The sequence below is a fragment of the Cydia strobilella genome, chromosome 3 (assembly GCF_947568885.1).
Source record: "Cydia strobilella chromosome 3, ilCydStro3.1, whole genome shotgun sequence".
NCBI lineage: Eukaryota > Metazoa > Arthropoda > Insecta > Lepidoptera > Tortricidae > Cydia > Cydia strobilella.
The window spans coordinates 1,457,848-1,483,438 of record NC_086043.1 but is presented as its reverse complement, the minus strand read 5'-3'; the positions used below and the strand labels follow the sequence as shown (position 1 = coordinate 1,483,438).

Sequence of the window (25,591 nt, the reverse complement as noted above, 5' to 3'; positions counted from 1 at the left end):
TATAGGTAGAAGTTTGGCTCAATAGATTGCAAGACATCATGAGATCCTCCATACGAAATTACTTCGGCGAAGGGATGGTTTCTTACGAAGAGAAACCAAGAGAGCAATGGCTGTTTGATTTTATGGCTCAAGTCTCTTTATGTGGCTCTCAAATCTGGTGGACTACTGAAGTTAATATGGCATTTGCTAGACTTGAAGAAGGTTATGACAACGCATTGAAAGACTATTTTAAGAAACAAGTTGCCCAGCTCAGTACTTTGATCACACTTCTGATTGGAGAACTAACGAAGCAGGATCGTCAGAAAATTATGACCATTTGCACTATTGATGTACATTCAAGAGACGTAGTTAGTAAGATGATTCAAGGGAAAGTTGAAGCTGGATCAGCGTTTCAATGGCAGTCACAGCTGCGGCACAGGTCTAAACAAAAGTAGAACATCGTCATCAACATCATCACGATCATTCATTTCAGGTTCATGTCCATTTTCACATCATCTTAGCTTTACTTCTTTTGAATTGCTATGTAGGTATATCTTCATTGACGTCATGATCATGCTTATTTTAATACAAATCATCGTCTTGATTAAGCCTGATGGTTAGATTAAATAAAAATTCAATTTTTTCATATTTGTTTAAGATGGGACGAGAAAGAATTTGACTGCTTTGCAAACATTTGTGATGCACAATTTAGATACAGCTACGAGTATTTGGGTAACACTCCTAGGCTTGTGATTACACCATTGACTGATCGATGCTATATTACTCTAACCCAGGTAGGTGCCTATTTCGGTAATGGTCTCGCTAGAACTCTTCTTCTTCTTAGTCGGCGTCTTCATTGCTGAAGGTCGTGTCTAGTTTAAAGGTTTCCTGCGGGATGTACCATCCTTCCAAGTGTTCCTGTCTTCGGCGGTCTTAATAACTTCAGGTATTAGCAAGCCGGTGATGGTTTATATTTATCAAGTTTGCCCACCGGGTCGCTGGAACTAACAATTGAATTCTAATTAACTGTTTTTTTTTCTCAATTCTAGTCATTACATTTGATAATGGGCGGAGGTCCTGCAGGACCAGCGGGTACTGGGAAAACAGAAACCACTAAGGACTTGGGAAGAGCATTGGGTATTATGGTCTATGTATTTAATTGTTCGGAACAAATGGATTATCAGGTATATATAGACAACATTATTTACTTATATCATTTAATTTTAAGCAATAATGAAATCAGTTGAAACTCCTTAAGTATAATATTTTTTAAAAGAGTGGCTTGGTAATGGCAATAAATGGATATTTATTGAATGTTAAGGATTATATGAATCAAAATCTTTGCTTGCTTAAATTCCACTTCTACTATTAACTATTTAATTATTTAAAGATACTGTTTTGTTTTAGTCTTGCGGAAATATTTACAAAGGTTTGGCACAAACAGGAGCTTGGGGTTGCTTTGACGAATTCAACAGAATATCTGTCGAAGTGTTATCTGTAGTGGCAGTGCAAGTGAAATCTGTTCAAGATGCTATAAGGTAAAATCATAAAGTACAGTTCAAAACAAAAACCGAACCAGAGAATTAATTTTATTTATATTTATGATTTTTTTACAGGGATAAAAAAGAGAAATTCAACTTTATGGGTGAAATAATAAGCTTAGTCCCATCTGTTGGCATCTTCATAACCATGAATCCTGGTTACGCCGGTAGAACCGAACTGCCTGAAAATTTGAAAGCCCTTTTTAGACCTTGTGCCATGGTTGTTCCTGATTTCGAACTTATATGTGAAATTATGTTGGTAGCAGAAGGGTTTCAAGATGCAAGAGTGTTAGCGCGGAAATTTATTACTTTGTACACATTATGTAAAGAACTGCTTTCGAAGCAAGATCATTACGATTGGGGCTTAAGAGCAATTAAATCCGTGTTGGTAGTAGCTGGATCTTTAAAGGTAACTTTGTTTTTATAGTTAAATATATTTAAAAATATAATAAAGTAACTGACAGTAATTGTTTTTTAATAGAGAGGCGATCCTGGAAGACCAGAAGAAGAAGTATTGATGCGAGCACTTCGTGACTTCAATATACCAAAAATAGTAACAGATGATATGCCTGTATTCATGGGACTCATAGGTGATTTATTCCCTGCACTTGAAGTACCGAGAAAACGTGACTTGGAGTTCGAAAGGACAGTAAAACAAGCTGCCATGGACCTCTCGCTTCAACCAGAAGACAATTTCATCTTAAAAGTAGTTCAACTGGAAGAGTTGTTAGAAGTTCGCCACTCTGTGTTTATTATAGGCAATGCTGGTACAGGAAAAACTCAAGTGTGGAAGTCGTTGTTCAAAACATACCAAAATCTTAAAAAGAAACCTATTTTCACCGATCTGAATCCAAAGGCAGTGACAAACGACGAACTATTTGGCATAATTAATCCAGCAACTAGAGAATGGAAAGATGGATTATTCTCTGTTATAATGAGAGATCAAGCTAATATTGTAGGTGAAAATCCTAAATGGATTGTTCTAGACGGTGACATAGATCCTATGTGGATTGAGTCACTCAATACAGTCATGGACGATAATAAAATTTTGACGCTTGCTAGTAATGAACGAATAGCACTTACTCCTACAATGAGATTGATGTTTGAGATTTCGAACCTTCGTACAGCAACTCCAGCTACGGTTTCTAGAGCTGGTATTCTGTACATCAATCCACAAGATTTAGGATGGAATCCGTAAGATCCATATATTTTTTTAATAATTCAAATTTATTGATACAAACTAGTATCTTTATTCTAACGCAACAATGTTTTTCAGATACGTTACAAGTTGGGTAGAAACCCGAAAAATTCCAGCAGAAAAATCCAATCTAGTCATGCTTTTTGATAAGTACATTCCGCCATGTTTGGAGACGATAAGAAACAGATTTAAGAAGATAACTCCCATAGCAGAAATGGCTCATATTCAAATGCTGTGTTATCTACTTAATTGCTTGCTAGTTCCTGAAAATACTCCAGCTGACTGTTCAAAAGAGTTGCATGACATGTATTTCGTGTTCGCTTGCGTTTGGGCGTTTGGATCAGCTATGTTCCAGGATACTGCAATTGATTATAGAGTCGGTAGGTATAATCTATGTTTTCTATGTATTTAAGTATTTGTATAGGTATTATATTTATCGTTGTCTGAGTACCCACAACACAAGCCTTCTTGAGCTTACCGTGGGACTTAGCCAATTTGTGTAAGAATGTCCCTATAGTATTATTTATTATTTATTTATTTAATCTAAAACGGTTTAGTTGCCAACTGTACAAATTGTACTGCAAATTTACGAAAAAATTTTTGTTATAGAATTTACAAAGTGGTGGGTGAACGAATTTAAAAACGTAAAGTTTCCCGCTGGCGGCACAGTATTTGATTATTATATCGACACTGAAACTAAACAGTTTACATTATGGACAGAAAAAGTTCCCAAGTTTGAATTAGATCCCGATATACCACTACAGGTAAGAAATTACTTACTATAAAGAAATTCTCTACCAAAATATGTACATGCAACTTTGTGTGACTATATGTACTCAAAAGGGATTGCAGTTCTAAGCTCGTTTTATTTCAGGCTGTATTAGTGCCAACAGCGGAAACCGTTAGAATAAGGTACTTTCTGGACTTACTAATGAAGAACAAACATCCAGTCATGTTGGTCGGTGGCGCTGGTTGCGGCAAAACAGTTTTGGTCAACGAGAAGTTACAAGGGTACCTCACTTAGATATCCTCCACTCATCATAAATTAAATTAAATTTGTTACCTAGTTATCAACTATTTAACTTTTTCAGGCTTGCAGAAAACTACGCTGTCCAGTCGGTACCGTTTAATTTTTACACCTCTTCTGAGATGTTGCAGAAGGTTCTAGAAAAACCTCTAGAAAAAAAAGCAGGCCGTAACTATGGTCCGCCAGGCAACAAAACTTTAGTTTACTTCATAGATGACATGAATATGCCTGAAGTAGACAATTATGGAACAGTACAACCTCACACTATCATTAGACAACATTTAGACTACAACCATTGGTATGACAGAACCAAACTTTCCCTGAAAGACATCCATAATACCCAATACGTGTCCTGCATGAATCCAACATCAGGCAGTTTTACCATCAACCCTAGATTGCAAAGGCATTTCTGCGTTTTTGCGATTAGTTTTCCGAATACAGAAGCGCTAAACAATATTTACCATTCTATTTTGAGTCAGCATGTTACCAATCCTGAGTTGCGAATCAGTTCAGCGATTGCCAAGTTATCAGGTAAGTTAAAACGAATATAAAATATATTATACGAGTATATGTATAAATATAGGAGAGAATAACATCAGTGACAAACGCCACACTGCAGGCTAGCATGCACTGGGCCCAAGACAGAGCGGCCTGGAGAGCACTGGTGAAGAGTGTCCACACTCGTCACGTCCCTCAGCCATGAGGTTACGACAAAGAAGAAGAAGAATAATTGAATCGCGATTATTCACTAAATAAAATAAATAAAAACAGCATAGTCATAGTACTTAACTAAATTAAATAATTCAAATTGTATACTGACTATATAACTTTAATTTCAGCCAATGTTGTCACAGCTTCCATAGCGCTACACAATAAAGTATCTCAAGTATTTCTACCAACTGCTATAAAATTCCATTACATATTTAATTTGAGAGACTTATCCAACATTTTCCAGGTGAGACAAAACTGTATATTCGACAATAAAGGAAGAAAAAACATTAAGTCACCTTTGGAAGTACATGAGAAAGTTCAAAATAATGAACACAAAAACTTACATTGAATTAGATCAAAGGCAGTTTAAAATATGAGATGTAACATTTTCAGGGTCTCCTATTTAGTTCCAATGAATGTCTTGAAAATACATCAGATTTAATTCGCTTATGGATGCACGAAACCCACCGTGTCTACGGTGATAAGCTTACCGAAGAAAAAGACATTGACGCTTTTCTGAAGATGCAAGTTGATATATGCAAGAAAAACTTTGAGGTACCTAGATATAATAATATGTAGTTCTTAACAGAGATTTATAATAAATTGGATCAACACTTTGAAGATCACTTGGTCTTACAGGAAATAGATGAAGGTGTGGTATTCGAGAGACCTAACATTTTCTGTCACTTTGCGGGTGGCATCGGCGAGCCTAAGTACATGTCAGTTGAGAGCTGGGAGAAGTTGAATAAATTACTGACGGAAGCAATGGCGAGCTACAATGATCTTATAGCTGCTATGAATTTAGTGCTGTTTGAAGATGCTATGATGCATATTTGCAGGTAATAAAATAATGGAGTACCTACTGAAGTATATAGGTATATAAAAAGTAAATTAATTAAATCACATTACCCTGCTACTGCTCTCTGTAAGTAGAAGGAACGTATCTACATGACACAAGTTTACGTTACATTTTTGAACTAATTACCTACGGCACTTACTAATAATTTTTTGGAAAAAAAGGTGTCTTATTCAATGAAAAGTTCTGGAAATCTTTAAACAAAGTTCATCCAACTAGGACTTGATCACTTTTTCTTTAGTGTATGATATCTATTTCAGTTTATAAAGTTCATCATCTTTGTCGTCTCATAATTATTTTAATTCTTTCAGAATTAACCGTATCCTAGAAAGTCCAAGAGGCAGTGCGTTATTAGTAGGCGTAGGAGGTTCTGGAAAACAGTCACTTTCACGCTTAGCTGCCTTTATATCAAGTTTGGAAGTTATTCAAATTCAACTGAAGAAAGGATACGGGGTCACAGATCTTAAGGTATCACCAATTTTGCAAAATTAAAAATATCAACCATAACGAAATGCTAGGTGGTTAACTGTTTTGTGTTTTATAGAAAGAATTATCAAATCTATACATCAAAACTGGACTTAAGAATGTAGGTATAATGTTCTTGATGACCGATGCTCAGGTAGCAAATGAACAATTCTTGGTTCTTATCAATGATATGTTGGCGTCTGGTGAAATTGCAGACTTGTTTCCGGATGATGAAGTTGAAAATATTCTTGCCGGTGTTAGAAATGAGGTAATCGTTCAAACTGTTATCTATACATCTTTAGCTTAAAATATGTGTCGCTTAAGTTCAAACTCGGGTAAATCCTTTCGACCCTCTCAGCAAATATCTACGATATTTACCTTTTCTTAATACCAGAATCGCATAATCTGACCCAATTTGAAGTTAAGCGACTCATAAGACAAAAATATAATAATGTTTGATTTACAAAAGATGACAATTTATTTTTTGCATAGGTAAAAGGAGCAGGTCTTCCAGACACAAGAGAAGTCTGCTGGAAATTTTTTATAGACAGAGTTCGAAAACAATTGAAAGTCGTACTGTGCTTCTCGCCTGTGGGTTCTACTTTGAGAGTGCGATCTCGAAAATTCCCTGCTCTGATCAATTGCACTTCAATAAATTGGTTTCATGAATGGCCACAAGAAGCCCTTGTTTCTGTGTCTATGCGGTTTTTGGAAGAACTCAGTGTTTTACCGGTAAGATTTTTTACTTATTATTTACAATAACGGTCCAGCTGTCATTTATTTATTTATGCTATGGCTTACACACTGGTAAAAAAAAAACAGTAATTATTTTATATTGTCATAGCAGTTGCCCAATTCATTAGTGTAGCAAATGATGTATCTCTTGTTTTAAGCCTTAGTCATTTTGAACAGATTTTACTTTAAAAACTGTAATAGATGTCATATATTAAAGAAAAAGTGACGAAGCCCTCCAGTGGTGAAGGCCGGATTCGAACCGGCGTCTTTAGCTATCGCGGCTAACGCCATGAACCCCTAGGCCACCCCGCCACGGCGGTGCCCGTCCGAATTTCTCGACTATATGCCATCTTAGTAAGACTAGGCGTCTTTGACCAGCTCTAAGGGCAAGCAGTGCGCGCTTGCACCTCCTAAACGAACTCCTTACGGATTTACGTTGTAGCGAGAGAGACTGGTGCTGCCATCTATGAACAAGTTTGGGAACAAATCAAATTATTAGGGGTTCATGGCGTTAGCCGCGATAGCTAAAGACGCCGGTTCGAATCCGGCCTTCACCACTGGAGGGCTTCGTCACTTTTTCTTTAATATATGACATCTATTACAGTTTTTAATTTATATATAGTAGTGTGACTACTTTAAAAAAACACAAATCAAAATATTTAATAAAATAATTTGATTTGTTCCCAAACTTGTTCAGATTTTACTTTAATTTAATGTATACATTGCAGGTCGGCCTACGGGATTCAATTTCTAGATTCATGGCATATGTCCATACATCGGTGAATACTATTTCAAAAGCGTATTTAGCGAATGAAAGGAGGTACAATTATACAACTCCAAAAAGTTATCTTGAGCAGATCAGTTTGTATTCAAAATTGGTTTATAATAAAACTGATGAACTGCGAGCTAAGATAATTAGGTAATTACAAAAAAAATATGAATATTAAAAAAATATCCCGAGAAATTAAAAATCTACTTTTTTAAGTTGATAAATAATGAAAATGTTGAAATATTTTTAGATTAGAAAACGGTTTAGAAAAACTACGCAGTACAGCATCGCAAGTCGATGAATTGAAAGCAAAATTAGCTATCCAAGAAATTGAGTTGCAACAAAAAAATGAAGCGGCTGATAAACTTATTGAACGAGTCGGCGTTGAAACAGCTAAAGTACAAAGCGAAAAAGCTTTAGGTAATAAACATGAATGCAATAAAAATTCCAGTGAATACATTGAAAAAAAAAAACTATTTTCTATGTGCATTGTTTTAAATTATAGCTGATGAGGAGGAAGAAAAAGTAGCAGTAATTGCAGAAGAAGTATCGAAGAAACAAAAGGATTGCGAAGAGGACCTCATCAAAGCAGAACCAGCGCTTATAGCTGCACAAGAAGCTTTAAACACATTAAACAAAGCTAATCTTACTGAACTGAAGTCTTTTGGGTCACCTCCAGGCGCAGTCACTAATGTTACGGCTGCTGTGATGGTGCTATTAGCTCCCGGTGGAAAAATCCCTAAGGATAGGAGCTGGAAGGCAGCTAAGGTTATATAATATTATAATCTCACAAGATTTTACTAACTTGTAACCCTCTTATTTATAGAACTTTACAAGACTCAATTAATTAATTAATGATTTAACCCCGTCTTACAAATACATAACTCAAAATGACAGATTAAGACAAACTATTAATAGCTAATTGAGTCTTGTAGCGCGTTTACTAATAAGGCCATAAAAGTTTGCAGTTATTGGTTGTTCTGATTAAATTTTAATAAACATTTATTTGTATTGCAGGTCGTAATGGCAAAAGTTGACACGTTTTTGGAGGCACTTGTGAATTATGACAAGGAAAATATTCATCCAGATGTGATAAAAGCTATCCAGCCGTATCTAAAAGATTCAGAATTTGAACCAGGTATTTTTATTATGACTGTAGCCAAGTAATTTTTTTTGCATTATCAATATTATGAAAATGCCACTTTCCATTATTTTGTGTAACTAAATGTAGGTAAGCAAAACTACTACTTAGCAAGTGATTTTTTTGCAGAATTTATTAGATCAAAGTCAGGTGCCGCAGCAGGTCTTTGTGCGTGGGTCATAAACATTATCAAATTCTTTGAGGTGTTCTGTGATGTTGAACCTAAACGGAAAGCTTTGGCAGCTGCCAACGCCGAACTGGCTGCAGCTTCTGAGAAGTTGAAAGCGATTAAAGCCAAAGTTGCTGTAAGTATGAATACTTTACTTTTATACAGTGGAACCTCGATAACTCGAACCTTGGTGAGGCGAAATCCTCGTTATCACGAAATAATTTGCTATTCATTTCCTACAAAGCTTGAAACCTCCATTAGTCGAAATATTTAACCTTATTAAAAAGAAGTAACCAACGATTCCCTTCACGGCTATTCTGTACAATTTTTACCTGTATAACTCAAAAAATAAAATTAATTCGAAAAAATAGGCGTATTGTTTTACCACCTCTATATCCCGAAGTTTATCTCCTGCCGAACCTCTATATCCCTAACAAACCTCTGTAACTCGAAAAAGACAATAAGACCCTACTTTGCGCGTTTGTATAATTACCTCTATAGCTCGAATTTTTCATACGTTTTACCACCGTAACTCGAAACCTAATAAGACGAACAAAAATCTATAAGAACCTGCCTATGCCCTCTACAAGACAAAACCTTGTTAACACAAAGTTTTTGACGTTTCCCTTGAGATTCATGATATCGAAGGTGCACTGTAAATAGATACAGAGAAAGTTAATGATACATTACTTCAAATAACTATTTCTTTGAAGTCTTTAGAAGAACAGTTAGCAACATTGACTGCTGATTTCGAAAAGGCAATAGCAGAGAAGCTAAAATGTCAACAAGAAGCCGATGCCACAAATAGAACTATTCAACTCGCTAACAGATTGGTTAATGGTTTAGCAAGTGAGAATGTCAGATGGGCAGAAGCGGTTTCAAAGTAAGTTTATATTCTAAGAAACTATTATTAATATTATTACCCATACACACATATACGCTAGCTAAGTTTACAAAGCTATATGAGAATTTAGTGAGAATAAACTGTTTTATGTGTTATCATTTTATATACTTTAAACTAACATCTAGCAGTTTTCAATGTTATTAAATTAAGCTTGAAAATATTTTTAGCTTCATGCAGCAGAATACAACCTTGCCTGGAGATGTGCTTCTTGTATGTGCGTTCATATCTTATGTGGGCTGCTTCACTAAACAGTACAGGTTGGATTTACTCCATAAAAACTGGCTTGTATTTATGAAGACTTTGGAGGTTAGCATTAACATGAAACATTTAAGCAAAGTTTTTAATTTTAAATATCAAATTGATAACTAAGTAAGTAATGACGATTTGGTTGTTTTAGCCGCCGATACCAATAACAGAAGGGCTAGATCCGTTAACAATGTTGACCGATGATACGACTATAGCGATGTGGCAAAATGAAGGACTACCCTCAGATCGAATGAGTACTGAAAATGCTACGATACTTTCAAATTCAGATAGGTGGCCGCTTATGATTGATCCGCAAGTAAGTGTGAATTATAAAGATTGCTTGTGTGATGAAAAAATAAACGATGCTAATATTATAATTTTATTTTAGCTGCAAGGTGTAAAATGGATCAAACAGAAATATGGCGATAAATTACGGGTCATACGATTAGGGCACAAGGGGTATTTGGATACTATAGAGAAAGCTATTATTAAAGGAGAAACTGTTTTGCTTGAAAATATCGATGAAACTGTCGATCCAGTTTTGGATCCGTTGCTAGGAAGGAATCTAATCAAAAAAGGAAGGTTAGTAATAAATGCGTTTTTAAGGTGTGTATCTATGGGCTTTAGTTGCCTGAAAATAAATGATTTTTGATTTAAATATTTATAAAATAAAGCAAGAAAACAATCATGGCGTGGTAAAAGTAATGATTCATGTTACAGAGCCATCAAAATTGGCGACAAGGAAATAGAGTATAGTCCTAACTTTAGACTGATCTTACACACTAAGCTAGCTAACCCTCACTACAAGCCAGAAATGCAAGCTCAAACAACTCTAGTCAATTTTACGGTAACTCGAGACGGCTTGGAAGATCAGCTATTAGCTGAGGTAGTTAAAGCTGAGCGACCTGATTTAGAAGAATTGAAAGCAGAATTAACAAAACAGCAAAATGAATTTAAGATACAGTTGAAGGGACTGGAAGATGATTTGCTGTCAAGGCTGTCTTCGGCAGGAGATAATATTCTAGGTGACACAGCTTTAGTAGAAAACTTGGAAACTACAAAGAAAACAGCTGCTGATATTGAGAAAAAGGTATAGATATACTTTACCGTCAACCGTCAATTTACAACCTAACAATCTACATATTATGTAGCTAAAGAATGGAAAGTTGAATTATTGCGTTTTTATGTATAAATTGTAGGTTGCAGAAGCAAAAGTGACGTCACATAAGATAGACCAAGCCCGAGAATTCTACAGGCCAGCCTCTGCCAGAGCATCTCTTTTGTACTTCATCTTAAATGAATTGAACACTATCAATCCCATATACCAATTCTCTCTGAAGGTATATAAGATATATTTTTTCTCTCATTTGAAGTACTTTATTACTGACGATAGTGAATAAATATAAGTTACGAAATTTCAGGCGTTCAGCGTTGTATTTCAAAAAGCAATATCCAAAGCAGAACCTGCGGATGAAGTTAGCCAACGAATCAAAAATTTAATTGATTGCATCAGTTATTCAGTGTTTCAGTATACTTCTAGGGGGTTATTCGAATGCGACAAACTTATTTTTGCATCCCAGATGACTTTTCAGGTACATAACAGATTTCTACGTTCGATAACTTTTTGCCTTATTCGATGAAAAATATTAATACAAAATGTTTTAGGTTCTTCTAATGAGCGAAGAATTATCACCAGCTGAATTAGATTTCTTCCTTCGATTCCCTATTAAACCCCACGTGACCAGTCCTGTTGATTTCTTGTCCCACACAAGCTGGGGAGGCATTTGTTCTTTAGCTGGTAAGGATGAGTTCAGAAATCTGGACCGGGATATAGAGACATCTCCTAAGAGATGGAAGAAGATTGTTGAAATGGACTGTCCTGAGAGGGAGAAGTTTCCACAAGTAAGTGATAAATAGGTATTGCATATTGGTGGCAATCATTTGTTATGAACCATATTTTTATTTATTACAGTCATACATAAAAATATAGATATAACTTACACAAAATATATAATAACAAACCTGGAGGTTCATAAATGTAAACATCAAAAGATACAAAAGCGTTTTTGCGAAGAGGCAGAAACGTTTCCTCATTAATATTTTCATTTTGTTTAAGGAATGGAAAAATAAGACAGCAATACAGAGACTTTGTATGTTAAGAGCTTTAAGACCTGATCGAATGACATATGCAGTGGCGTAAGTTCTATTACAGCTAGTTGGTACAATTTTAGTTACTGGTGTGGTATTTATTGAATTACGCTGTATATTTTTCTAGGGCATTTATTGAAGAAAATATGGGTGCCAAATATGTTGAAAACAGGACAGTAGAATTCAGCAAGTCTTTTGAAGAGACTAGTCCGACTACTCCAATATTTTTCATCTTATCACCTGGGGTGAATCCCTTAAAAGACGTGGAAGCATTAGGGAAAGTAATGGGATTTACAGCTGACAATGGAAACTTCCATAACGTGTCTTTAGGTCAGGGTCAAGAAGTCATAGCTGAGCAAGCAATGGATGAAGCATTAGCTAAAGGACATTGGGTTGTATTACAGGTATAAAGAACTCTGATTTAAACTTTCACGATTTTTACTCATTATTATTCACAACGACGGGACTTAATCGCGTAAAATAAGTTTTAAATTTACCTCCGAGGTAACGAGGACGGCGTTGTTCCCGTGGTCTCGGAGAAGACTGGCTAAAGTTGACATCAACATCTTCTAGGCGCGCGAGTTTTTCGAACTACCCGCACTTGGGCTTGGTCTTGTTGTTGTTTAAAATTTATTTTACGCGATCAAGTCCCGTCGTTGTGAATAATAATGAGGTAGGTATAAAGAAACTAAGAAATGAATAAGTTTAGTGCTACGAGTAAGAAATATAATAATAATAAATGGCACTTGGTCTTTTCAGAATATTCATTTAGTGAAGAAATGGTTGTCCAGCCTTGAGAAGAAAATGGAGAGTTTTGCAACAGGGAGTCACGAGAATTTCCGTTTGTTTATGTCAGCAGAGCCTGCTGCTACTCCATCGGCACACATCATTCCACAGGGAATACTGGAGTCTAGCATTAAAATTACTAACGAACCTCCTACAGGCATGCAGGTAAGACAATGCTTATATGTGGATAAAGAGCTATTTGCTCATTATTATTTACAACGACGGGACTTAATCGCGTAAAATAAGTATTAAACCCACCTACGACGTTTCGAGGACGGCGTTGTCCCCGTGGTCTCGGAGAAGATCACGCGATTAAGTCCCGTCGTTGTAAATAATAATGAGTAAAAATCGTGAAAGTTTAAATCAGTGTTATGCTATTTGCTCTTCGTCCTTTTAAAGAACTTGTTCATAAATATAAAAATCGAGCCTGTTTAAGGTAGTTTTTTTTAGTTGTTTTGCATTAGGTTGATAAAACCTTTTATCAAATTTTTCTTCTTTCTTACTTGCATCCGGCATGGTTTCGTTCAGTTTGATAAAACCTGACCTTGACATTATCCTATTTCAGGCTAATATTCACAAGGCTTTAGATAATTTCAACCAGGAGACTTTGGAAATGTGTGGGAAGGAAGCTGAGTTCAAAGCTATTCTATTCGCATTGTGCTACTTTCATGCAGTCGTGGCCGAGAGGAGAAAATTTGGGCCTCAGGGTTGGAACAAAATCTATCCATTCAATGTTGGTAAGTTAATGCATTACTTTTAACCTTTCGTATGCTTAATAGCAGATCTGCTCCATATATATTCAATTTAAACATGAAGTTGTCACGATTGCTATTTATATGGCAATTTTTTGACAGCGCATACGAAAGGTTAAATCTGACCTAAAAAATCATTTAAGCTTTAACCTTTCATCTGTGGCTTGGCAAAGATGTGCTATTTAAATAGTGACCTTGAAGTTCAAATTTTGAATATAAAATTGCCGCAAAAACTGATGCCCGATTCCAGATAAAAGGTTATGAAACCTAAGCTGTAAATAAAAAGGACGAAAAAACTTTTTCAAATTCTTGAAAATATTCATTAAAGTTCATTTACTTTGAAATACCCTGTACCTACTTAATCTTTCTAGTTTGGCCCATTGGTTGACTGGTAGAGAAGACGGCATTAAGTCCGCCATTGGTATCTACTATTATATATTGTGCAATAAAGATTAAATATATATTTTTTTTCACAGGTGACCTGACCATTAGCGTATTCGTTCTCTACAACTACTTAGAAGCTAATTCAAAAGTTCCTTGGGAAGATTTGAGATATCTTTTTGGAGAAATTATGTACGGTGGACACATCACAGATGACTGGGATCGCAGACTGTGTAACGCTTATTTGGAAGAACTGATGCATTCTGATCTTGTGAGTTAATTATTAGTTTAAAATTTTAAAACAGATTATTTTAAATCGACATTGTACAGCCAATTCATAGGAGTAGAAGTTAGAAAAGCTAATAAAAACTTTATAGATTTTTTCAAACGGTACAATACTATCTCATGAGTAGACAATTAAGAATACTAGTATAAGGTACAAAGGGGCTGGCATAATCATGTAACTGGTTTGTCCCTAAATAATAAATTGAAAAAAAAAAATGTTACAAAAGAGATAATAGCTTCTATGACAGTTTTCATATACCTACTTTTTATAGTTTCGGATGGAACACCCAGGATAATCTACATTTACTGATGAAAAATAGACACAATTCAATAATCCCGTTGATATATTTCTCCAGGTCGATGGCGAACTCCAACTAGCCCCAGGCTTCCCAGCTCCCCCCAATACAGATTACGCCGGTTACCACCAATACATAGAAGACGCCATGCCGCCCGAATCTCCATACCTTTACGGCTTACATCCGAACGCTGAAATTGGCTTCCTGACTACCACTTCAGAGAACCTCTTTCGGACAATTTTTGAGATGCAGCCGAGAGATGCTCAAGCTTCTGGTGCTACCACTGTTACTAGAGAGGATAAGGTAATTTAATTAGGTGTTTTGAGCATTGAACTATTATTAGTAATGTATAGAACCAACACAGAGAACCAATATTTTGCGCCATGATGCTGCCGTTTTGGCATCAAACCATAGAAGCGGAGCGTGAATCTCGCGACCTAAACGCGTAAGCGCCATGAATTTTACGGCGCTTACGGCATGTTGATTGCGACAATTTCATTCTTTGGTATGTCGTCACTAGTAATAATAACTCAGTGATTTTGAGGGATTAATTTATCAATCGCCGTTGGTTTTTCGGCCCTTGATTTTTAATTTTTTAAATTTCCAAATGAAACATAAATACACGATTAGGCTAGGATAAGTTCAATACTATAAATATGCCTTGTCAATTTCACCGACAAAATAATTGAGTTCGAAATGGGTACCAGGATAGATAAGCAGATTATTTAGGATAATTAGACACCTAAGACTTTTCCTTTGCCTACTTAGTATTTGATAGCAAACCAGATTTTTTTAAAGTAAAGTAAAAGTGTATCGTTGTAATGCATGGACCTTACATTCTCTTGTGTATAAATTAAGACGATAATTATTGATAATAATTAAGTTGGATAGCTAAGTATTCCAAAGGTTGTCTGGGAGAGATAGTTTTTAGCGGTAAGACCGCCTGTTAAATAACCCCGAGGTTAATCTCTGCTTGTGTTACTGTTTTCTTTTGTATTGTTTTCTTTTATTGAGGTGTGCAATAAAGAGTAGGTATTTATTTTGTATTGTCTTCTTCATAATAGCTTGTATCATACAAGCTGTATTGTTAATTAGGTTTCTATACAACCACAGCGGGTCTAATTTGAGATCATGAATGATAATTATACTATTCTGCTTGCAGGTAAAACAAATGGTGGATGAGATAATGGAGAAGCTACCAGAAGAATTCAACATGACAGAGATAATGGGGAAGGTGGAAGAGAGAACACCTTACGTAATTGTGGCGTTCCAGGAATGTGAGAGGATGAATTATTTAACGGGAGAGATGAAGAGATCACTGAGAGAGTTGGACTTGGGATTAAAGGTAGGGTTTCAAACTAGACCTTAAAAGTTTTTCAAACTAAAAGATGGTTTTGTCATCTCTAGGAAGCTTTGAGGAAAGCGTCTAAATTAAGGATTAAGTTACATACTCAGAGGTATTGCACGGGTTAAAAGGCCATTGAAAGACTAAATAAAATAATGTAAAAGCTGCGGTCACACCTATGAATGACCCAAAACGACAGCCTAAAACAAAAGTGAAGAGTGGCCGTGGACCGTCCAGAAGAAAAACCTTTCGATCGAAGACAATAAGAGAAACTTTCTGTTACAGGGTGAACTAACTATAACTTCAGTAATGGAAGAGTTGGAGAACGCGCTATTCCTGGACCAGGTGCCTGCTATCTGGGCCAATCGGGCCTATCCTTCGCTGTTGGGTCTCTCGGCGTGGTTCGTGGATCTGCTGCTCAGGCTGAGGGAGCTGGAAACTTGGGCTACTGATTTTGTGGTAAGAAACTTCGATGAAGTAAATTTTAATAATAGCAAAATTTCTGATTATAGTCGGTATGTTAACGGGCGTGCGTCTTGGCAAACTATTGGACTAATAGCCATTACAAATTCAAAAACGGTCAAGTTGAACGGTTTAATATGAGAAATGAGCCGTTGGGCAAAAATAATCTGTTTATAAACAATATTCACGATTTTCAATTAATGAATATGTATTATTATTAAATGTGACAAGATCTAGAACGGAAGTGACAATTAATAAATTCTTGAAAACACGATAATTATACGATGCATATTTTCTGGTGTCGTCTGAATAAGTTGAGAACAGGTCATGGCCGCTGTAATTATTTTCAACATTAGTAAGGTTGGAAGGAAGGAGTCTCTCCTCTGCGAGTGCGGCGAAGAAGATCAAACCACCGAACACATATTTCGGCGCTGTCCGCTTCACTCCTATCCTGGCCCAGCTGAGGATCTGGATGCCCTGACACCCGACGTGGTTACCTGGCTTAACAACCTCAAAGCTGTACTCTGATTGCTTAATTATGCATGCCATACGATTATGCAAACGATACCCTTGTAGCTAACAATTATGTAGCACACATTGTTGTTAAAATAGTTTTTTTTAAGTCTGGTTACGTCTCCCATCTAAATCTATAAATAAATATTTTTAAATGTGCCCAGATTTCATGGACAACATATGGTAAAGCCTCCTTTTTGATCCGTCTCTGTCTCTAACAAAGCAATATGCTACCTAATGATTATTACTCTTTTACATTTCTTTCCAGTTACCAAACTCAGTCTGGCTGGCCGGCTTCTTCAACCCGCAAAGCCTGCTGACGGCCATCATGCAAAGCACCGCGCGTCGCTACGAGTTACCGCTTGATAAGATGTGTCTTCAGTGCGATGTTACAAAGAAAATGAAGGAGGAGTTCACGTGAGTGGCTTGCAATATGTTCGGTCATATTTGAAAATATGTAGAATTAAGGAAGAGAGGGAGACCAAGAAGAACATACATGGACCAACTTAAGGAAAAGATAAACGTCGTGTCGTATCAGGCGGTCGAAAGGCTCAAGAAAGAGATACATGGAAATTGCTCCACCGACAAGAGCTGGGCTCTTAAATTAATGATGATGATGATATTTGAAAATGAGACTAGCGATGCTGATGCCATTTCTTTTGAACAGTTTCAAGTCAAGTCTATATATATATTCTTTATTCAAATAGGCCTAGCAACAAGCACTTTTAAATTGTCAAGTTTTAAATATTACCTTCATCTAAATATCAGAGCAATTTATTGATGCAGTTATACACTGGTATCATCATTCATATACGTTCGTGATTTTTTGTTAATATATTTGTCAAAATTGAATGTCATGTCCAGCTACACGACCGCTAAGTCATTCTGAAGTCAGTTAAAACGCTGCGTTTAAGTTTGCTCAAGCTGGCTGGTTTCAGATAAATTAAACAATTAACAAAGTGAGTTTCTTTTTATAGTTAAGCCATTTCGTTTTGAAGTAGGTACTGATTTTAGCAGAGTAAAATTCATCAACACAACAAGTTCTTGTAGACTGTCCTTCTAAATATTCTTATAATCTAATGACAACTCAACTCAAAATATTCTTATAATCTAATGTCCTCTAAATCTTTGTTTAATTTTTAAAAAAAGTTGGACAATATTGAATGCAATTGTGTGTGCCAATTTTTTATTGGAGTTCCAGTAGGCCGAGCACATGATTGACGCGACAGTATCTCGCCGCGAAATAGACTACCCGTCTTTTACTAACTGTATGAATTAAAGAGGGACGGGTAGTCTATGTCGCGGCGAGATACTCTCGCTGCAACTTTTAGTAGCAAAGCTGTTCTGTTTACTGATATTTAAGACTAGGTGCTTTGAATCTGAACTTGTGCTCTTTTACAAAGGCATTTTTACTGGTGAATATTTGAATAAAGCAGGTCATCAAAGGATTTACGATGAAGAGGTATAAGTAATTAATGTGTAACAGCATGTTGATGTTTTTTCTTTTAGCCTATATTGTGTCCCACTGCTGGGCCAAGGCCTCCCCCTGTCTTCTGCCACTCGTCACCGTCGTCGTTGTTATTTTTATTGAATGTTTTTTTTCTGCATTTTTTGTCCCACAATTTTATTTCATGATTAAATAATGCCAAGGTAACAAATCACATTTGCATATGCATCCAATGCATGATATTTTTTGTGTCACATAAAATTAATTTTAATTAATTGACAGACAAATTAGCAAGACGTTAGAATTTAAACAATATGAAAAACGTGCATGATTGAAATGTTTTGGTGTTGTTTTAAACTTAAATATATGTGGAGATATAAAGGGCAGTCCCCGTGTCTTAATAATGCGAATGAAGTGTAAATTATTGTGGAAGACAATATAAAATGAATAGTTTATGGCATCTAACTATGCCCAAACATCTTATTCTTAGCTGGCTGTTTGTTGTATAATGTCGCATCTTCAACAAAACTCTTATACAAATTCTAATTTCTAACTACATCTACTAAATAATTAATCCTATGAACGCTAAAAACCCTAAGTTCACGTTATTTTTAGGTTACATTATGTATATACCTATTAATAAATAAATAAAAGAATTTTATTTCGGACATAAATCCATAGTTGTTAGTTACATATAACTTATAAAATAGTGTTAGAAGAATTACAGAACTAATCTTGACCTACATACCTAAGTATAAATTAACCTATTTTACTGCAGTGTATATTGTCCACTGCTTTACATGCAGTATTGTCCACTGCTGTAGCAAACTGCTGCTGCTGCTATTATAATAATTTTTTTGTTTTTGTAAAAACGTACTTTGTTAAGGATGAGACATTGCTTAATAAAGTTAAAAACACCCCGTCCACCGCATGCCACACTGATCCCCATCCTTTTACGGCAGGATCGCTGATTCCAGGTCGGCTCCGCGAGATGGCGCCTACGTCCATGGATTACTCATGGAGGGCGCCCGTTGGGATGTCCAAGCTGGGATCGTGATGGACTCAAGACTTAAGGAGCTCTTTCCACCCATGCCTGTCATCAACGTTCGGGTACTTAGTCGCTGCCATACAATTGAAATTAAGCTATCATATGTGGTATTTTCTATAAAAAGGGACCTTATTGTCGATGGCGCTTACGCCATTATAAACGATGCTCCGATATAAATACAATGCCGCGCGACGCTGTGCGGCGTAAGCGCCATCGGCAATAAGGTCCCTTTTCATAGAAAATGCCCCATATTAAAACGACATACTGAACATGAAATTTGACATGAACATTCAACAAGTTTGGGAACAAATCAAATTATTTTATTAAATACTTTGATTTGTGTTTTTTAAGTAGTCACACTACTATATATAAATTAAAAACTGTAATAGATGTCATGTATTAAAGAAAAAGTGACGAAGCCCTCCAGTGGTGAAGGCCGGATTCGAACCGGCGTCTTTAGCTATCGCGGCTAACGCCATGAACCCCCCTAGGCCACCCCGCCACGGCGGTGCCCGTCCGAATTTCTCGACTATATGCCATCTTAGTAAGACTAGGCGTCTTTGACCAGCTCTAAGGGCAAGCAGTGCGCACTTGCACCTCCTAAACGAACTCCTTACGGATTTACGTTGTAGCGAGAGAGACTGGTGCTGCCATCTATGAACAAGTTTGGGAACAAATCAAATTATTTTATTAAATATTTTGATTTGTGTTTTTTAAGTAGTCACACTACTATATATAAATTCACTCACACTATCATTAATTTCATTCATTATTTTATTACTTGTTCATAGATGGCAGCACCAGTCTCTCTCGCTACAACGTAAATCCGTAAGGAGTTCGTTTAGGAGGTGCAAGCGCGCACTACTTGCCCTTAGAGCTGGTCAAAGACGCCTAGTCTTACTAAGATGGCATATAGTCGAGAAATTCGGACGGGCACCGCCGTGGCGGGGTGGCCTAGGGGTTCATGGCGTTAGCCGCGAAAGCTAAAGACGCCGGTTCGAATCCGGCCTTCACCACTGGAGGGCTTCGTCACTTTTTCTTTAATATATGACATCTATTCCAGTTTTTAATGAACATTCAAGTTAACATATATTCTATGTTTGAAAGGTAGATGTAAGGACACTTTTTGATACATGGAGATTGTATTCCTTACCTCTACCGCTCATAATTCTATGTCAAAGACAAAGTATTAGAGCGAGTTGAAGTTTTACATACAAAATCATTATTTCTTCAAAATTCGAAACATGAAAAGCATTTTTTTAATACAGTTGCTCAAAAAGTGCTACTTTTCGTGGCTGTTTAGCGTGCGGAAAGTTGGTTTTCGCGAACTAGTGCTTTTTACTTTTCCAATTTTTTTAAATTTTTACTTGTTCCAAGTCATGACTACTTATTGATGAGTGTTAATATTAGTTTCCTTTAAACGTCGTAATCAACATAAAAACCTAGTGTTAATGTATGAATACGAAAAATATGCATATTTCATATTTTATTACTTACCTCTTCATCATTATATGTATTATAACACGTTTATTTTTTAATGTTGAAAAACCGTTCTTAATAAGTTGTCTGAATAGAACGTAACGCCTGTCAAAGAAGAGGCGTATTTTCTTACTGCAAGAATGTTTTATGTTTACACAAATAATCGTAAATAACGATATTTAGGTAATAATAGTACAATGTTTTAATATTTACAATTGTTTCTGTCTTATAGAACATGCATTTGAAAAAAAAAACATTCATTGAAGTGGGTTCAATAATAATAACAAAATCTATTCTAGTCGAATAAAAGCTAGAAAAACACCTCTTCATAATGTCAATGTCAATGATGTCAGTGTCACAGAATTAATAATATAAAAGTTTCGAATTCCATTCCTTACTTGTTGCTTTTCTTATTTTTTCGAAACTGTATTAAAAGACGTCGTTCGATACACGTGCGGATATGTCATTCTTCACTCGTCCCGAGTCTTGCCACTCGCCTGCGGCTCGTGGCATGATATCTCGGTACTCGTGAAGTAATGACATACTTTCCGCACTAGCATCGAAATGTACTATTATTGCGTCTTAAACCAAAAAATGGGCTGTGACAGAAGGACAGCCAGACGCACGAGTGATTCTATTTCAAGCTAGTCAAAACAGGAACAGCGTTGAATATAAATCGATTGTTTCATGTTTTAAACATTCTAACATCTGTGTGACATTTTGTTCCCACGCGAGGTGGCGCTAAAACTATTTTCCCACAGAACTGACAAGCCTTAAATGGGGAAGTCTCGGTGTACAAGAAACTAATGTTTCTATTAATAAGATAAGATTAATGATAAAATATAATTTTTAGGTTTATCTCTCAATCGACTTTTTAGTGTAACTTTTAGGTAGGCAGGTGAGTGTGTAAATGTCGGAAGATCAGCGCTGGAAGCCACCAGCAACATGCTGAGATGAGGCCATTACGTGGCACTTTAATCTTATTTTATGTTTCCTTTTATATTGTGTAATGTCTAGTTTGTTTGTGCTTACGAATAAAATCTTATTCTAATCTATTCTAAATAGGTTTAAGATACCTTTTAACTACCTATTGTCAAATCTTGGTATTGTATTTCAATCAAATTTTATTAGTCTATGTACTAATGAAATTTTAGTTATTTGAAAACTTGTGGACTAACAATATTAGTCTAATACCGTTTGATTTCATGAGCCCGCTGGCTTAAAGGTTTATCTTCATCATCATCATCATCATCATGTCAGCCGATAGACGTCCACTGCTGGACCAAGGCTCGCCACTCCGACCGATCCTGTGCCGCTCGCATCCACCGAATTCCCGCGACCTTCACCAGGTCGTCGCTCCATCTCGTTGGAGGCCTACCGGCAGTTCGTCTTCCGGTACGCGGACGCCACTCCAGAACCTTCCGGCCCCACCGGCCATCAGTTCTGCGAGCAATGTGCCCCGCCCACTGCCACTTAAGGTTTGCAATTCTGCGAGCTATAAAGGTTTATCTTAACATAATTAAATTATATTTTTAGGCTATCACCCAAGATAAGCAAGACCTGCGCAACATGTACGAGTGTCCCGTCTACAAGACCCGCACGAGGGGCCCCACCTACGTTTGGACCTTCAATTTGAAGACCAAGGACAAGCCCTCCAAGTGGACCCTGGCGGGCGTAGCGCTGCTGCTGCAGACATAAATCACTAGCTTCTGACCGCAACTTCGTCTGCGTGGAATGATGATAATGATGATTGATAAAAACCGGACAAGTGCGAGTCGGACTCGCTCACCGAGGGTTCCGTACTTTTTAGTATTTGTTGTTATAGCGGCAACAGAAATACATCATCTGTGAAAATTGCAACTGTCTAGCTATCACGGTTCATGAGATACAGCCTGGTGACAGACAGACGGACAGACTGACAGCGGAGTCTTAGTAATAGGGTCCCGTTTTTACCCCTTGGGTACGGAACCCTAAAAATTACCCTGTCCTCTCTCGGGGCCCAAATTATATCCATACCAAGTTTTGTCTAAATCTTCATTGCATTTGCAACACCTACTAACGTGTGCAGTTAATAATTTCCGCTAACAAAATATCGTTTGCTTAGAAGAAATCGCTTTTTAGCGATAAGGCGCGGCCGCCTGTTATTTACCTCAACTAGAGTGGCTGTTTTTTTGTATCATTTTCTTTTTTTCAGGTATGCAGTAAAGAGTATTTGTATTGTATTTTATATTTATTAGAACTATACCTACGAATTATGTACCGTATATCAAGATTTAATTGTATTAAAAACAAAAACAGTTACCAGTATTTTATTTTTACAGTATTTTTTGTAGCTAGACGTAAGAAAAAACTTTAGCTAGCCGGTACAGCTATGGCGCCAAAGCCATAATTATACACACTCGAAAAAATCTAGTGCAGTAAAAAATACGAAGCAGTAATCCAGGGGTCTCCAAAGCCCGGCCCGCGGGCCAAATCCGGCCTGCGAGGCGTTCGAATCCGGCCCGCGGACAACCAGTTCTTGGGATTATCAGCAACCAGACACAACCAAATGGCGCCCGATGGTGGCACGAACGAAAGTTTCTGAGGTAAAAAAGCCCTCAGGTAAAAAAGTTTGGAGACCTCTGACTTAATCGAAATCGAATAGACAGCGAATAAACAAAATTGTGTCACAAAAACTGGATATTCAGAAACGCAATGTCGACCACTTTTTAAATGTTACCAATTTGGTGACTTTGATTCGCCTTGGTCTTTTAATTAATGGATATTTTATACAAATTGGGATCACTTTTGTCAAGTAGTTAATTGACAGTTAAGTAATGACGCCACTCCACATAAATTATTTAACATGTAAACAACAACATATATAATTAGTACAATCACTAATTTACGTATAAAAATAATATTTATCAAACATGAATATAAAATACTAGAATAATCCGAATAAAGTGGTTGTTCAGAAACGCTCGAAAATGGATTCATTTTTGATCCTTTTTCTTTAGCGTAATTTTAATGTTTGCAATTAGAAACGCGCTTCATAAATTTTCTAAATAATTCTAATTTCATTTAACAAATAGTCTTATTATTAATTATAAACAAATTGCATATTTTTTAATTAAAATATTTAATAAAATGTATAGATTTAATCATAGTTTAAATCTCTATGTTTAAATTTAACTATGGCAATTTTGTATTCAAAACTTTGACAGTTAGAACTTTCAAAAACTTACGATTCATCTCGATTCCTAACGACAATTCACTTTGCCACCTTTTGTATTTTTTGTAATTCAAAAAATACAAGTGGACTGTAGTCCACTCTTATTAATTCACCACCTAAACAACACCTGAGACCAGCGAAGATTTTACAGTGGTTAGTGGTTACTTGTATGTTTGAAACAGTCTCATTCAGGATTTTGAAGTGTGATCAAAAAGTGTACCTATTAGGTACTTACTAACAGTTCAACAATCACACATAATCCACCATATTTTGATTAGTTTACTGTGTTTTCAGACCAACGATGCATTAACAGCATTTCATTAGATAATTACATTCGAAAATCATTTGAACTAGGAATCGATTGCGCGATAATTAGGTAAATAATTGTGGCTTTCCATCAGAGAATGGTCCTTACACACATGGAGCATAAGTAAGGAAAGTTCTCTGATGAAAAGACACAATTAACCTCTTGTCCATGATTAGTATCCTAACCAAATAGTCACATTTTGCGTTTTTCTCAAGAACAGTTTGTTCTCCTATAGCGTGCTGTATAATACCTGAACCCACAATTTTAGACCACCACACACATCATCATCATCATCATCATCATGTCAGCCGATAGACGTCCACAGCTGGACATAGGCCTCCCCCAAGGCTCGCCACTCCGACCGATCCTGTGCCGCTCGCATCCACAGAATTCCCGCGACCTTCACCAGGTCGTCGCTCCATCTCGTTGTAGGCCTACCGGCAGTTCGTCTTCCGGTACGCGGGCGCCACTCCAGAACCTTCCGGCCCCACCGGCCATCAGTTCTGCGAGCAATGTGACACACATGCGAAAGGTTAAAGGGTTCTGCAGTAATAGCGTATTTGAAACCTATTATACTTCTCGAAAGCAGTCTAAATTCAGTGACTCAATTTAATTTGCCAAATTTGCTCCAACCTTTCATTCTCCAAAATCGGAAGATCAAATGAAAGTTACTTTCCCCTATTAACACTGTCAATTCTATGGTTATATTTGATTATATTTTATACAGTCATCTATACTAATAGTTTTACAATAGATCGGCCTTAAACGAAGGTCAAAGTATCAAAACTATCAAAAGTAATCGCCGCGAGCAGATTTTTTTCTAAATTATTGAGGATTCTGTCATAGTAGAGTCATCGCTTGTTTTTAACTATGATGTTATTGAATTTAATGTATATTATATTTTTAATATGTAAAAATATATGATTACTGATATGATATCAGCAGTGGATGTTTTAGCACGCAATAAAAATAATTTTAATTTTTTTCCTTCAATATCTTCCTTATTTTGACAGATAATATTTATATACGCCTACACAATGACTGTCTCATTTCAGGCGTAGACGGAGAGAGTCCATACTGTCTTTGTCTTGCACTGGTGCTGGCGCCCAGAAGAAGGGGATGAGTGTAGTTTTTTTGTTCTTACTTACTGACAAGATTTGCTTGACCAACTATAATACCCCACCGAGTTGAAAAAAAAAACCCCTAAATATTTCCCGGAAATGTAACATTAAGTTTATATTTCACACTCATTATCTAAAAGCTTTTTAAAGGGATAGAACAATTATAAAGTACAATTGTAAAAGTATAAATTTCCTAGTACGTTTTTGAGAAAGTATTTTTGCATAAAGAACGCAAGAGGTTGTTTCTACAATCCTTGCAATTAAAC

At 36.4% G+C, this 25,591-nt stretch overlaps 1 protein-coding gene and 1 non-coding gene across 2 annotated transcripts in view; both read left to right on the top strand.

The window, feature by feature from the left end:
• Positions 1–22,381, top strand: part of LOC134756186 (dynein beta chain, ciliary) — a 38,696-nt gene extending 16,315 nt beyond the window's left edge. The window contains exons 26-65 of the mRNA XM_063693013.1: positions 6–418; positions 638–773; positions 1,029–1,163; positions 1,387–1,517; positions 1,596–1,929; positions 2,002–2,714; positions 2,797–3,098; positions 3,328–3,482; positions 3,593–3,729; positions 3,810–4,276; positions 4,585–4,700; positions 4,850–5,011; positions 5,096–5,295; positions 5,624–5,780; positions 5,857–6,045; positions 6,270–6,509; positions 7,241–7,431; positions 7,532–7,701; positions 7,787–8,049; positions 8,299–8,419; positions 8,552–8,727; positions 9,305–9,474; positions 9,663–9,801; positions 9,893–10,057; positions 10,130–10,323; positions 10,462–10,831; positions 10,941–11,081; positions 11,163–11,333; positions 11,407–11,643; positions 11,858–11,937; positions 12,017–12,293; positions 12,649–12,840; positions 13,241–13,412; positions 13,904–14,079; positions 14,450–14,692; positions 15,552–15,734; positions 16,020–16,193; positions 16,978–17,126; positions 19,119–19,266; positions 22,220–22,381. Coding sequence (XP_063549083.1) covers positions 6–418; positions 638–773; positions 1,029–1,163; positions 1,387–1,517; positions 1,596–1,929; positions 2,002–2,714; positions 2,797–3,098; positions 3,328–3,482; positions 3,593–3,729; positions 3,810–4,276; positions 4,585–4,700; positions 4,850–5,011; positions 5,096–5,295; positions 5,624–5,780; positions 5,857–6,045; positions 6,270–6,509; positions 7,241–7,431; positions 7,532–7,701; positions 7,787–8,049; positions 8,299–8,419; positions 8,552–8,727; positions 9,305–9,474; positions 9,663–9,801; positions 9,893–10,057; positions 10,130–10,323; positions 10,462–10,831; positions 10,941–11,081; positions 11,163–11,333; positions 11,407–11,643; positions 11,858–11,937; positions 12,017–12,293; positions 12,649–12,840; positions 13,241–13,412; positions 13,904–14,079; positions 14,450–14,692; positions 15,552–15,734; positions 16,020–16,193; positions 16,978–17,126; positions 19,119–19,266; positions 22,220–22,381 — 8,451 coding nt within the window. The remainder of the gene's footprint in view (positions 1–5; positions 419–637; positions 774–1,028; positions 1,164–1,386; positions 1,518–1,595; positions 1,930–2,001; positions 2,715–2,796; positions 3,099–3,327; positions 3,483–3,592; positions 3,730–3,809; positions 4,277–4,584; positions 4,701–4,849; positions 5,012–5,095; positions 5,296–5,623; positions 5,781–5,856; positions 6,046–6,269; positions 6,510–7,240; positions 7,432–7,531; positions 7,702–7,786; positions 8,050–8,298; positions 8,420–8,551; positions 8,728–9,304; positions 9,475–9,662; positions 9,802–9,892; positions 10,058–10,129; positions 10,324–10,461; positions 10,832–10,940; positions 11,082–11,162; positions 11,334–11,406; positions 11,644–11,857; positions 11,938–12,016; positions 12,294–12,648; positions 12,841–13,240; positions 13,413–13,903; positions 14,080–14,449; positions 14,693–15,551; positions 15,735–16,019; positions 16,194–16,977; positions 17,127–19,118; positions 19,267–22,219) is intronic.
• Trnas-cga (transfer RNA serine (anticodon CGA)) lies at positions 20,148–20,220 on the top strand. Its single transcript has one exon. It is a non-coding gene; the product is annotated as a tRNA-Ser (tRNA).
• Positions 22,382–25,591: the final 3,210 nt, after the last annotated feature.